Source organism: Hypanus sabinus, chromosome X1 (assembly GCF_030144855.1).
Source record: "Hypanus sabinus isolate sHypSab1 chromosome X1, sHypSab1.hap1, whole genome shotgun sequence".
NCBI lineage: Eukaryota > Metazoa > Chordata > Chondrichthyes > Myliobatiformes > Dasyatidae > Hypanus > Hypanus sabinus.
In genome coordinates, this window is record NC_082738.1 from 35,884,522 (window position 1) to 35,898,887 (window position 14,366).

The 14,366-nt window shown below is 46.0% G+C and overlaps 1 protein-coding gene across 2 annotated transcripts in view; it reads left to right on the top strand.

The window, feature by feature from the left end:
• LOC132384818 (arf-GAP with GTPase, ANK repeat and PH domain-containing protein 1-like) overlaps nt 1–14,366 on the top strand; it is a 210,046-nt gene that overhangs the window by 75,071 nt on the left and 120,609 nt on the right. For both annotated transcript variants that reach the window (XM_059956372.1, XM_059956371.1), the window contains exon 2: nt 12,043–12,101. In XM_059956372.1, the coding sequence (XP_059812355.1) occupies nt 12,043–12,101 (59 nt within the window). The remainder of the gene's footprint in view (nt 1–12,042; nt 12,102–14,366) is intronic.

Sequence of the window (14,366 nt, forward strand, 5' to 3'; positions counted from 1 at the left end):
GAGTGGTATCAAGAGAGTTCTGTGGTGTTGGAGATATTTAGGTCTTTTAGGTGTTAAACTGAGTCTGACTGATCTCGCTGGTGGAAGTGAAGAATCTCATGGTCACTATTTTACAGGGGGTTATCTCTGGTGTCCTGGCAAATATTCATCCCTCAATCAACCTTTCAATTGTTTATAGCAGGCTGCTGAATGATAATCTGCTTCCACATTTTCTACGTTACAACAGTGACTGTACCTGCAGATATACAGTACTGAGAGTAAAATGCCTCGTGATGTCCTGAAAGGGATGTGAAAGGCACTATAGAAATGCTGGGTCAGTGCTGCTCTGTGATCCTGCACTGATTAGGAACATGGGAAAAGCCCAACACATCTTATTCCATTCTTCCTTCCCCTTCTCTCCTCCCTTGTCTCCCTTCTGCACAACACTCATAGTCAGAGAGAGATACAGAATGGAAACACACTCCTCAACTTAAGTCCCGGCCAGGCAGCAAGAACTCATTTTATACTCCTCCTACCTTAACTCATTTTATTCTCCCACATTCCCAACAACTCTTCCCCTCCAGATTCAACCACTCACTAAGGGTGATTTGCAGTGGCTAATTAACATACCAACCTGTACTTTTTTGCGATGTGGGGGGGGGGGGGGAACTGGAGAAAACCCATGCAGTCACTGTGAAGACATGCAAATTTCATGCAATTAGAGCCAGATGTCAGGATCGAACCTGGATCACTGGAGCTATGAGTCAGCTGCACCATGAGCTGCATCACCGTGCCACCCATTTAACCTTCAGCTCAGTTGAGATGGTAGATTGCAAAGAGTTGTTGTTTCCCTCCCTTCTCACATTCTACTTTTGTATGAGCCTCCTCCAGACTAGCACCCTACCCACCCACCCCTCAAAGCTATCCCAACCTAAGACCAATTGTCTCATAACCAGCTGTAACATTTCCCCTCACCAGTCATTATACCCCAGCTACCCCACTGCACATGCTCATCGGGGAAGGAGCTTTTCCCTTTATCCATGTAGAGGTACATGAAAGAATGAGAAAAACATAACTGAAACAAAAAAATGGGTTGCAAAATGGAGATGGGATTTAATACGTTCAAGCATGAGGTGTTACACTTTGGGAGGACTTGATCTTAGATTGTTAGATTGATCTTAGAGTAGGTTAAAAGATCGGCACAACATCTTGACCAAAGAGCCTTTACTGTGCTGTTATGTTCATTGTACTTCAAGATCAATCTAACCCTTCCCTCCTACATAATCCTGTAGCGGTGTGCTACAAACAGCGCTAAAATTACGACACGGAGTCGGTAACTGCAGTCGAAGGAAAAACTTTATTCGAAAACTTCAGCCTCACTTTTAAGCCTCTGTCAACCGGCCCCCCATGGCGAAGAGGCTCCAAAGCTCTGTGCTCGCAAACCCCCGTAGGCTATCTAATTGTGAGTCGGTTCGCATACGCTAGGAAATGAGCCGCCACATAACCCCCCCCCAGAACCGGCGATACACCCCCCAATGTCCACAGCCTGGGCCAGAACCTGCTTGGGAGGTCGGCCTCTGCGCCGAGGCGCCGGAAACTCGGCCGGTTGCGCCAGGTCCACATGGGCCGGCTTGAGGCGGTCCACCGTGAAAACCTCCTCCTTCCCCCCAACGTCCAGCACGAACGTGGACCCGTTGTTCCGGAGCACCGTAAACGGCCCCTCGTATGGCCGCTGCAGCGGTGGCCGATGCCCGCCCCTTCGTACAAACACAAACTTACAGTTCCGTAGGTCTTTGGGTACGCAGGTCGGGTGCCGCCCATGCTGTGAAGTGGGTATGGGGGCCAGGTTACCGAGCTTCTCGCGAAGTCTGCCCAGGACTGCAGCGGGTTCTTCCTCTTGCCCCCTCGGGGCTGGTAGGAACTCCCCGGGGACGGCCAGGGGCGCGCCGTATACCAACTCGGCCGACGAGGCGTGCAGGTCGTCCTTGGGCGCTGTGCGGATGCCGAGAAGGACCCAGGGAAGCTCGTCCGCCCAGTTGGCTCCTCGCAGGCGGGCCATGAGGGCCGACTTCAGGTGACGGTGGAAACGCTCCACTAGCCCGTTCGACTGTGGGTGGTAGGCAGTGGTGTGGTGCAGCTGAGTCCCCAAAAGGCTGGCCATAGCTGACCACAGGCTGGAGGTGAACTGGGCGCCTCTGTCGGAGGTAATGTGGGCTGGTACACCAAAGCGGGATATCCAGGTGGCGATCAGGGCTCGGGCGCAAGATTCGGAGGTGGTGTCGGTGAGCGGGACCGCCTCTGGCCATCTTGTGAACCGGTCCACGATAGTCAGGAGGTAACGCGCTCCGCGCGACACTGGCAGGGGGCCCACGATATCCACATGAATGTGGTCGAAACGCCGGTGGGTGGGATGGAACTGCTGCGGTGGGGCTTTGGTGTGCCGCTGAACCTTGGCCGTCTGGCAGTGCATGCACGTCCTGGCCCATTCACTGACCTGTTTGCGGAGTCCGTGCCAAACGAACCTGCTGGAAACCATCCGGACAGTTGTCCGGATGGAGGGATGCGCCAAGTTATGAATGGAGTCGAAAACCCGTCGCCGCCAGGCTGCGGGGACGACCGGACGGAACTGTTGGCGCTCTACCTGGCAATCCGGCATTTCAGGTACTTCCTAGAAGGTCGGCCCTTCACCGCGTTCACGGACCACAAACCGCTTACCTTTGCGTTTACGAAAGCATCCGACCCCTGGTCATCCCGCCAGCAACGCCACCTGTCCTACATCTCTGAATACACAACGGATGTCCGGCACGTCTCGGGTAAGGACAATGTCGTGGCGGATGCGCTCTCTCGCCCTACCGTTCATGCCCTTTCCCAAGGGGTAGACTTTGAGGCACTGGCAGAGGCACAGCAGGTAGATGAGGAGATTCCGAGTTACAGGACTGCAGTCTCTGGTTTGCAGCTCCAGGACTTCCCCGTGGGCCCAGGTGAGAGGACCCTACTCTGTGACGTCGCCACCAACCAGCCCCGTCCGGCTGCGAGTGTCGTAACTTGTCGGAGGTAAAACGCTGACCTCAGCCCCAGTATCGACTAAAAAGCGGCGTCCCGACCTGCTATCCCACACATACAGGAGGCTATCCCGATGGCCAGCCGCCGTAGCCATCAGCGGCGGCTGGCCCTGGCGTTTCCCGGGAACTTGCAGGGCGGGCGGCAACGGCGGGCTTCTGCGCCCCACCGCTGGTGGTAGAAGCACCAGTGGTCATTGGGCCGGGGGTTAGTGGGCTCTGCGGCCGGGCCTGGACTGGTTTGCTGCCGGGAGCGTGGCTGGGTGATCTGTGCGATGGACGCCCCGCTCACCTTTTTGGCGTTCCACAGCAAGTCCGCCCGGGCTGCCACCTTCCGGGGGTCACTGAAATCCGCGTCGGACAGCAGCAGGCGGATGTCCTCGGGCAGCTGCTCCAGGAATGCCTGCTCAAACATGAGGCCTGTGTGTCCCTCGGCCAGAGACAACATCTCATTCATTAAAGCCGATGGAGGTCTGTCTCCCAAGCCATCCAGGTGCAGTAAACGGGCAGCCCGCTCGCGCCGTGAGAGTCCGAAAGTCCTGAGGAGCAGGGCTTTGAATTCCGTGTACTTGCCGTCTGCCGGGGGCGACTGTACGAACTCCGCGACCTGGGCCGCTGTGTCCTGGTCGAGGGAGCCCACCACGTAGTAGTAGCGGGTGTCTTCTGAGGTGATCCGGCGAACGTGGAATTGGGCTTCGGCTTGCTGGAACCATAGGTCCGGGCGCTGTGTCCAGAAACCCGGCAGTTTCAACGAAACCGCATGAACAGAGGCGGCGTCGGTCATTTCTGGTCCAAAAATCGTTTGGACCGTCGGGGTCACCAATTGTAGCGGTGTGCTACAAACAGCGCTAAAATTACGACACGGAGTCGGTAACTGCAGTCGAAGGAAAAACTTTATTCGAAAACTTCAGCCTCACTTTTAAGCCTCTGTCAACCGGCCCCCCATGGCGAAGAGGCTCCAAAGCTCTGTGCTCGCAAACCCCCGTAGGCTATCTAATTGTGAGTCGGTTCGCATACGCTAGGAAATGAGCCGCCACAATCCTGTATTTTTCTATCATCTATCTGCTAAGACTACTAAGAGTACTATGTACAAAGAGTCAATAGACAATAGGTGCAGAAGTAGACCATTGGCCCTTCGAGCCTGCACCGCCATTTTGAGATCATGGCTGATCATCTACTATCAATACCCGGTTCCTGCCTTGTCCCCATATCCCTTGATTCCCCTATCCATAAGATACCTATCTAGCTCCTTCTTGAAAGCATCCAGAGAATTGGCCTCCACTACCTTCTGAGGCAGTGCATTCCAGACCCCCAAAACTCTCTGGGAGAAGAAGTTTTTCCTTAACTCTGTCCTAAATGACCTACCACTTATTCTCAAACCATGCCCTCTGGTACTGGACTCTCCCAGCATCTGGAACATATTTCCTGCCTCTATCTTGTCCAATCCCTTAATAATCTTATATGTTTCAATCAGATCCTCTCTCAATCTCCTTAATTCCAGTGTGTACAAGCCCAGTCTCTCTAACCTCTCTGCGTAAGACAGTCCAGACATCCCAGGAATTAGCCTCGTGAATCTACGCTGCACTTCCTCTACAGCCAGGATGTCCTTCCTTAACCCTGGAGACCAAAACTGTACACAATACTCCAGGTGTGGTCTCACCAGGGCTCTGTACAAATGCAAGAGGATTTCCTTGCTCTTGTACTCAATTCCCTTTGTAATAAAGGCCAACATTCTATTAGCCTTCTTCACTGCCTGCTGCATTTGCTCATTTACCTTCAGTGACTGATGAACAAGGACTCCTAGATCTCTTTGTATTTCTCCCTTACCCAACTCTGCACCGTTCAGATAATAATCTGCCTTCCTGTTCTTACTCCCAAAGTGGATAACCTCATACTTATTAACATTAAACGTCATCTGCCAAGTATCTGCCCACTCACCCAGCCTATCCAAGTCGCTCTGAATTCTCCTAACATCTTCATCACATGTCACACTGCCACCCAGCTTAGTATCATCAGCTAATTTGCTGATGTTATTCTCAATGCCTTCATTTAAATCGTTGACGTAAATTGTAAACAGCTGTGGTCCCAATACAGACACAATACTGACCCAACACAGTCCTTTAAATAGCTCTAATGTATCTGCCCCTAACACCACCCCTGGCAGCATGTTACATGCACCTACCACTCCGAGCTTAAAAAAAAACAACCTATCTCTTACATCCTCCCTATATTTTTTCTCCAATCACCTTAAAATTTTGCTCCCTTGTATTAGCCATTTTCTGGTGGAATATACGAGTTCAGGTGCACTGCTAGCTGGGCCTTGAACACACACGTCTCTCTGTAAATGCCCATATAATTGGAGTCTTTGTTATAAGCTATTTCCATACTTCATGCAAAAACAGAATACATTAGAATTTAACTGATCTGAACCATTTCTCATCATTACCCTGTGAACTCAACGTGTAATCTTTGAGAGAGGAGCTACTACAATAAAAATCCAAGATGCTTTTATTTAATCTAGGACATTCGATTTCCATTGTGAGCTCTGAATGAATTAGCAACAGTGAATTTAAAGAGCATCTTAAACATAGTGGAGCATCCCATTGGACTTCATAAGAGTGTTAGCAAACAGAATTTAATACCACATCGTGTGAAAATACCAAGCTAATGACTGAAAGCTCCATCAAAGTGAGAGTTTTGAAATGAGGAGAGAGAGCTGAAATGGTTGAGGGAAGAGACTCCTGAGCTTGAAGACTAGGTTACTGATGGTCTGACTGTCAGTGATGGAGTGATAGGAAAAGGGGGATGAATGATCAGGAGCATAATTTTTATAAATGTAAAAGCAATTATTGACAGGATGTGAATGCCACTGGGATTTATTGTCCAACTCAACTTACCCTCTATCAGAGGAGATGGTTAGGAGTCAACCACGTTGATAGGTCTGGAGTATTAGATAGGGTAAGGATGGCAGATCTCCTTCCCTGAATGACATCAATGAACCAGATTTTTTAAAATATATATGACAGTCTGATAGTAATTTTGCTTACTTTTCCTGAGACCGGCTTTAAATTCCAGATGTATTTAATTGCTTGAATTTAAATTCTCCAGTGGCCATTGTGGGACTCAAACTCATGTCACTGGATCAGCGTCCAAAGCTCTGCCTGCTATATCAGGTAACTTAACCGCTGCACAACCTACTACCAATTTAGCCACCCGACCATATTAGGAGGACAACCGGTACATGAGCGCATTCGTAGGTGCACTTGCATAAGTCAGTAGCAACAAAAGCAGCTGTGTTTCCCCCCCCCCGCTGTGGAGGAATTTACCTGCTCAGCAGGCTGCTGGCTTTATATTGAGGCCTGATCGGGAGGTGAGGTGGGATGTGTAGAGTTTGATCCTGCTCTTGTCCAATTCCTGGTGCCAAGATGGCAGTTTTACTATGCAGTCATTATGGGCAAAGAGCTTCCTTCTGTGCATTCAACATGAAACTTAAGTACCTGCTCCTCTGAGAGGTTGACCACATCTGCATTCTGGCAAGGCCCTTTCTCTGGAATTATGTTGCAGAGATGAAGAAAGCAAATTGTTTGTTTTTTGGGTCAACTCCATTCAAATTGATTGATGACTTCTGCAATTGGGACACTGCAACAAATTTCAGCTTTTCAAATAGTGAATCACTAGCAAGAGATTAATATTTGTCACTGAGCTCAGTGAATCTGTTTTGTGTGAGAATCTGAAGGTATTGATCAGTCTAAATACTCCATGGTAGTACTAAGCTTTTCCAGGTCGGATGCAGAGAGTAGCACTCCATGTAATCTGCCGTACCTCACCTCTGCAGTACATTGTCCTGGATGCTTTCTGTGCCTTAATGACTCTTTCCTTTCATCTGTCTTCACTAGTCTAAGACTCTGGTATCAGTGAAATAAATAGAATTCAACTTCACTCTGTTCCCTAAAGATTACGAAAGACTCTCTGAGATCCCTCATTGTATGCCCAAGTTATAATGGGAGCTTTTAGATGTCAATTGATTTATATGCAACTAAAAAAAACCTTATTCCTGTTTATAGTGCACTTGCTGCCCACTTACAGTGAAAATACAAGCACCAGCATCTTATCGTCTGATGCCTGAAGAACTAGAAAATAAATCTCTCTCTCTCTCTGTGCCAAGCAGAGGGTGCATAAATCTATTTTACTAAACATTACCAATCACAATTATGCTCCTCTTTGAGGGAATTGAGACTTGATTCTAGTTCAGTTACGTGAAGAACACTTGCGATTACAGTCTCTTCCTCATGGCACAATCGATGCTACAACTATGGCTCAGCGAGTAACTTTCTTGCCTGTGAAGCCAGAAGGTTGAAGCCCTACTCTGGAGACATGAGCACAGAACCTTTGGCTGATGCTCACAGTGTAACAGTGTGGATGTGCCAAAACATCAGAAACTCCATCTTCTGTCAAACTGAGTAAGGTCCCTTCTGATCTCAAGAGACAAGAAATGTTCCTGCACTTTTCCGAAAAAGAGCATGGAGTTTGGCCCTATTGGCCAAGCCAATATTAGACCTCACGCTATTTATCGAGAAAGGTGACCACTTATTGAAACCGGTGAACCGTTTCTGAGCACGGTGTTGTGTAAACTTGTGGGGTGCTAATTGGCTCCTTTTTATTGACAATACAGTAGCAATGACACTTCAGAAGTACTCCAAGTGACATGAATGGTGCAATATGTTCCTGTTCATTGGAAAATTTCAAACAGGAGCATTCTCTACATTCTTCTGTTCAAAATGAACACCTCAAACGACATCAGAATATCAGTGAAATAGATTATCTGGCCACTTACCACACTTGCGTGTGAGCGCACACACACACGCATGCACTTATTCAGATCCAATAACACTTAAAACACAACGTCTTGCAGTATAAGCTAGCCTGTTTGATCAGCACCCCATCCACCATCCATTTATTCCCTCCACCACTGGCATACAGAGTCTCCAGTGTAAACCATCTACAAAATCCATTGCAGTCACTTACCCAACAGCTCTTCCCAAACCTGTGACTTTTACTATCAAGTAAGACAAAGGCAGCAGGTGCAGGGTAGCACCTGCTGGTTCCCTCTCAAGTTCTGGGCCTGAGCCTGTATTCAAAGGTTCATCTATTCTCAAAGTATACAGCTGTAAAATTCTTCTCTAGATAGCCACAAAAGAAGGGAATGACAGCATGATCATCAACCCCCAAATTCCTCCTCCCCGCACAGAACAGGCACATAAACTCCCCTCCCCCACACACTAAAAAAAGAGAAAGATCAGGTGAAAAACACAGAATACAAAAAAACCTAAGACTGAAAAAATGTCCACAGTCCAAGTCCACATCCAAAATGCAGAAGACCTGGGCAACATTTTCCCTCTCCATAGCAGAGTGATCTCACCAGTGATAAAAAGGCAGCCTCCCCTCTCCATGGCAGATTGATCTCACCAGTGATTGAAAAGGCGGTCTCCCCTCTCTGTAGCAAAGCGATCTCATCACTGATAAAAAGGCAGTCTCTGGCAGCAGAGCAATCCCTCAGCGATAAAAAGGCAGGCAGCTGGCGTTTCATTCTCTCTCGTTGCTTTAGTAGCCAAATAATGGAAGCTTTAATCGGCAAAGTGGAGTTGAACATCGGCTCACAGCCTTCTCTCCATGAGGTTCCCGCATGCTGCCTCTGCCTCTCAGAATCCCGTTGGAGACCGCAGAGCACTGAAACACAAAAACCATCTCCAAACTGCAAATAGGCTTCAGCAGTTCCAGAATCACATTCAAGATGAAAAACAAACGTAGAAGACATAAAAGAAGTGAAATATATGGTTTCACGATTTATCTGGAAGCTATCGACTGAAGGAGCATTTTACACAGGTGGCATCTTGATGAAAAGTCCCTTGACTTTCACAGGAGTTTAGAAAAGTGAGTGGAGATCACATTGAAACTTACCAAATAGTTAGGGGGCAAAAGTTTAAAGGTAACACGAGGAGGAACTTCTTTACTCAGAGAGTGGTAGCTGTGTGGAATGAGCTCCAGTAGAAGTGGTAGAGGCAGGTTTGATATTGTCATTTAAAGTAAAATTGGATAGGTACATGGACAGGAAAGGAATGGTGGGTTATGGGCTGAGTGTGGTCAGTGGGACCAGGTGAGAGTAAGCATTTGGCACAGACTAGAAGGGCTGAGATGGCCTGTTTCTGTGCTGTAATGGTTATATGGTTACAAATATTGTAAAGCTTAAATACAGTGGATGTGAAGAGGATATTGCTTATAGTGGGAGAGTCTAGGACCAGAGTGCACAGCCTCAGAATAGAGGGATGTCCATTCAGAACAGAGATGTGGAGGAATTTCTTCAGCTAGAGTGTGGTGAATCTCTGGAATTCATTGCCACAGATAGCTGTGGAGGCCAAGTCATTGAGTATATTTAAATTGGAGATTGATAGGTTCTTGATTAGTCAGGGCATCAAAGGTTATGAAGAGATGTCAAAAGAATGGCTTTAAGAGGAATAATATATCTGCCATGATGGAATGGTGGAGCAGATTTGATGGTCTAAATGGCCCAATTCAGCTTCTATGTTTGATGGTTTTATGGTCAGGTTACACACCATCTTGACTTGGAAATTTATGACACTTCTTCACAATTGGGATACAGGATCTCTCTCAGCAGCAGCATTGCCAACATTCAAAAAAGTGGCTCACTGCCATCTTCATGAGAGCAATTAGGGACGAGAACTAATGCTGGCCTCGAAAGTAATGCCTAGATCCCGTAAAACTATAGATGAAAAGGCAAATGTCAAAGCCTTTTCCAATCTGTTCAACCAAGCATCCGTACCAGTGGCTGCTGCTTGCCAATAAACAGTGCAGTTGTGGTAAAGTTGAGTTTAGATTCTGATCAATCTAAGAATCAGTTTCTTCTAAAAACAGAGGGGTGTGTGGCATGGAGCAAACAAAAATTAAGCTAAAAGCCCTGTTGGTGACCTTGTACCCACACAACACACAGTATTAGCATTAACCTGGATTGACACTCTCTGTTCTTTATGATTTGAAGTAGCTAGTGTTAAGAAGGAGGTCATTTTTAAAAATAGTGGACAAACTAAGTAAATATTTTGTGCCAGTGTTCACTGTGGAAGACACCAGTATTATGTCAGAAATTTGAGAGTGGCAAGGCAGAAGTATGTGTAATCACTATTACTAAGGAGAATGGGCCTGGGAAACTGAAAGGTCTGAAAATAGATAAGTCACCTAGAGTCAATAGCCTACACCCTAAGTTTCTGAAAGAGGTGAAGAGATTGTGGAGCATTAGTCAAGATCTTTCAAGAATCACAAGATTCTGGAAGGGTCTGGAGGACTGGAAAATTTTAGATGCCACTGCACTCTTTAATAAGGGAGAGAGGCAAAAGGTAAGGAATTATAGGCCAGTTAGCCTGACTTCAGTGGTTGGTCCATTATTAATGATGAGGTTTTGGGTACTTAGAGACACATGACAAAATAGGCCAAAGTCAGCATGGTTTCCTTGAGGGAAAATCTTGCCTGACAAATCCATTGGAATGCTTTGAGGAAACAAAAGGCAGGATAGACAGGGGAGAGTCAGTGGGTGTTGTTTATTTGGATTTTCAGAAGGCCTTTCACAAGATGCTGCACATAAGGTTGCTAAACAAGATAAGAAGCCATGGTATGATACGAGTATGTATAGAAGATTGGCTGACTGGCAGGTGGCAAAGAGTGGGAATAACGTGACCCTTTCCTGGTTAGCTGCCAGTGTTCTGCAAGAGTTGAAGTTGTGACAACCTATTTTCATGTTATATGCCAATGATATGGATGATGGAATTGATGGCTTCTTGGCCAAATTTGCATATGAGATGAAGATAGGTGGAGGGGCAGATAGTGTTGAGGAAGAAGGGAGTCTGCAGAAGGACTTAGACAGATTAAGAGAATGGGCACAGAAGTGGCAGATGGAATACAGTGTTGGGAAGTATATCGTCATGCACTTTCATGGAAGGAAGAAAGGCATAGACTATTTTCTAAAAGGGAAAAATTGGAGGAGCAAAGGGGCTTGAAAGTCCTTGTGCAGGATTCTTAAAAGTTAACTTGCAGGTTGAGTCAGTGGTAAGGAAGGCAAATGCAATGGTCGCATTCATTTTGAGAGGATGTAATGCTGAGGCTTTATAAATCATTGGTCAGTCTGCTGTTGGAGTATTGTGAGTGGTTTTGAGCCCCTTATCAAAGCAAAGATGTGTGTCTTTGGAGAGGGTCCAGAGGAAGTTCATGAGAATGAACCTGACAGTGAAAGGGTTAGTGTATGAAGATCATTTGATGGCTCTGGGATTGAAAACGAGTATCTGGGTTGTAGATGGTGACAAATATGTACTTCGATAATAAATTTATTTTGTACTTTATACTTTGTACTCACTGGAGTTTGGAAGACTGAGGGGGATCTCGTTGAAACCTATCAAATATTGAACGGTGAATGTCTGCTATAGTGGGGGAGTCTAGGACCAGAATAGAGTGATGTCCATTTAGAATAGAGATGAGGAAGAATTTCTTTTAGCCAGAGGGTGGTGAATCTGTGGACTTCGTTGCCGTAGATGGCTGTGGAGGCCAAGTCATTGGGTATATTTAAAGCTGAGGTGGATTAGTTGGGGTATCAAAGGTTAGAGGGAGAAGGCAAAGAGAATGAGTTTAAGAGGGATAATAAATCAGTCATGATGGAATGGTGGGTGGACTTGATGGGCCAAGTAGCCTAATTCTGCTCCCATGTCTTACTATCTTATGTTTTCCCACCATTGACCTAAGGCTGATTGCCCAGTGACTGATGACTGCTTATCATTTAAAGTTTAGACAAAACTTCGAAAGATTTTTGAACTATATTTACCCCCTGACTTTTAATGGGGATATAGCAAATGTGAGCATCTCTCAAGTGTAATTTTCAGGTTGTGATTTATATCCAGTCTTTCCTGACTCTTTCAATGCTAACCTGGCCACTTTCTGTTCTCCTCAGAGGCCTTTGTGAACAGTCAGGAATGGACTTTAAGCCGCTCAGTTCCAGAGCTCCGGTTGGTAAGTTTGTCCCGTTTTCTTGCTCTTCAGTCACAGGACCTGCAGGCACTATTTAGGCTATCATGATGGCAACTGGTTTATGTTCATCTCTGCAATGTATCTGTTGTGAAATGGATGATTGAGCATGATCACTTTATGACGAAGAGTTTCCAGAATCAGAATCAGGTTTATTATCACTGACATATGTTGTTTTGCAGCAGCAGACATAAAAATCCTATAAATAAATGGTGCAAAATAACGAGGTAGTGTTCATAGGTTCATTATCTATTCAGAAATCTGATGGCAGAGGGTAAAAAGCTGTTCCTAAAATGGTGAGTGTGCATCTTCAGGCTTCTGTACCTTGTCCCTGTTGTTAGAAATGAGAAGAGGGCATGTCCTGGATGGTGAGGGTCCTTCATGACAGATGCCGCCGTCTTGAAGATTTCCTGGATGATGGGGAGCTGGCTGAATCTACAACTTTCTACAGCATTTTCAAATTCTGTGCAGTGGCCTCTCCATACCAGATGGTGATGTAACCAGTCAGAATGCTCTCCACAGTACATCTGTAGAAATTTACTAGAGTACTTGATGACAGACCAAATCTTCTCAAACTTCTAAAGGATTATAGCCACCGGTGTGTCTTCTTCAGGGGAGCAAATTTCAGCCGGTTTACACAGTCCTGTAAGCACCAGAAATTCTTGCCTTCAGCAATATTAATTTGTATTTTATTGCCCTGCAATGAGCAGTAGCTTTGTTTGACTCATCTTCTCTGCAGTGCCTAGTTCTGTTACTGCAGCCAGTATTACCACGTAGAAATAAAGGTGGCCAGACGTATCTCTCGACTGTAGATAAAGAGAGTGCACGTACTAGTTAACCTATCACTAAAATGTCACAAAAAAGAGAGAGCGGGAGCATTATCTCTTGGCCATATCCTGTTTTTCTTTCTGCAGAACTTGCACGTTTCTGCACCAGATTCACCCAGAACTGAGAAATTATTCACTGCTTTCAGAGTCATACAGCATAGAAATAGGCCCTTTGGCCCACTGTGCCCATACCAACCTTTTCTTGCCCATCTACACCATTCCCATTTGCCCATATTAGCACTATATCCTTCTATTCCTTGGGCTTTGATTACTGTATTTTGTGTTGGTTAGTTGGGAGAGGCTGCACACCCCTCTTTACACTCTGTTAAAGCATCGCATTCACCTCAAGGTACTAGGCAAGCGGAGTCGAGTTTGCAATGACTTCAGCTTCTGATTCTAAACCCAGCCCTCAAGAATCTGACCCAGCCGGTCCTGAACCAAAGTCTGCACAGAAAAGGAATTAGATAGTATTAAAAGTTACAACATTACTGTTGTGTGAAAAATGTGTCCACACTGTTTTGAAGCGATCAGAGCATATATCCCATGATGTGAACTTCATCTCATTATCGGTCCGGCAACTGGATGGTGCAGAATGATGACAGGTGCAAAGAAAAAAGCCAGAGTGAGTGAACTTACTTTCCAAACGGTTACCACTTCAGCTATGACCCTTCTGATGGCCTGAAGGCAAGTGTATGGTCCGTACTTGTGATCCAAATCACAAACTACTGGCTGATAGAAATCACTTTGAAAGTTTGCATTGGGGAAAGAAGGTGAAAAAGGCGGTCTTTAGAATGAGGTGGGGCAAGAAGTAAAGATAAACAAAAAGTAATGTTATTGCTCCATTTTCTCACTCAGCTTCCCCATAAATCTATCTCTGCTGTTTGCCAGGTACATATTCCTCAGAATTTGGGTGAAATTTCGCCTCAATTAAAATTATAGACCAGTGAGTCTCACGTCCATGGTGGCAAACTATTGGAGAAGATTCTCAGAGACAGGATTTATAAGCATTTGGAGAAGCAAGGTCTGGTTAGGGACAGTCAGCATGTCTTTGTGAATCTGAAGAACCATAAAACATAGAACACTACAGCACAGTCCAGGCCCTTCAGCCCTCCATGTTGTGCCGACCCAACAAGATTTATTATCACTGACATATGTCGTGAAATCTGCTATTTTGTGGCAGTGGTACAATGCAATACATAAAAAATGCTATGTTACAGCAAAAAAATGAATAAATAAATAGTGCGAAAGAGGAATAGCAAGATAATGTTCATGGACTGTTCAGAAATCTGATGGTGGAGGGGAAGAAGCTGTTCTTAAAATGTTGAGTGTGGGTTTTCATGCTCTTATACCTCCTCCCTGATGTTAGTAATGAGAAGAGGGCCAGTTGGTGAGGGACCTTAATGATGGATAACACTTTCTTGAG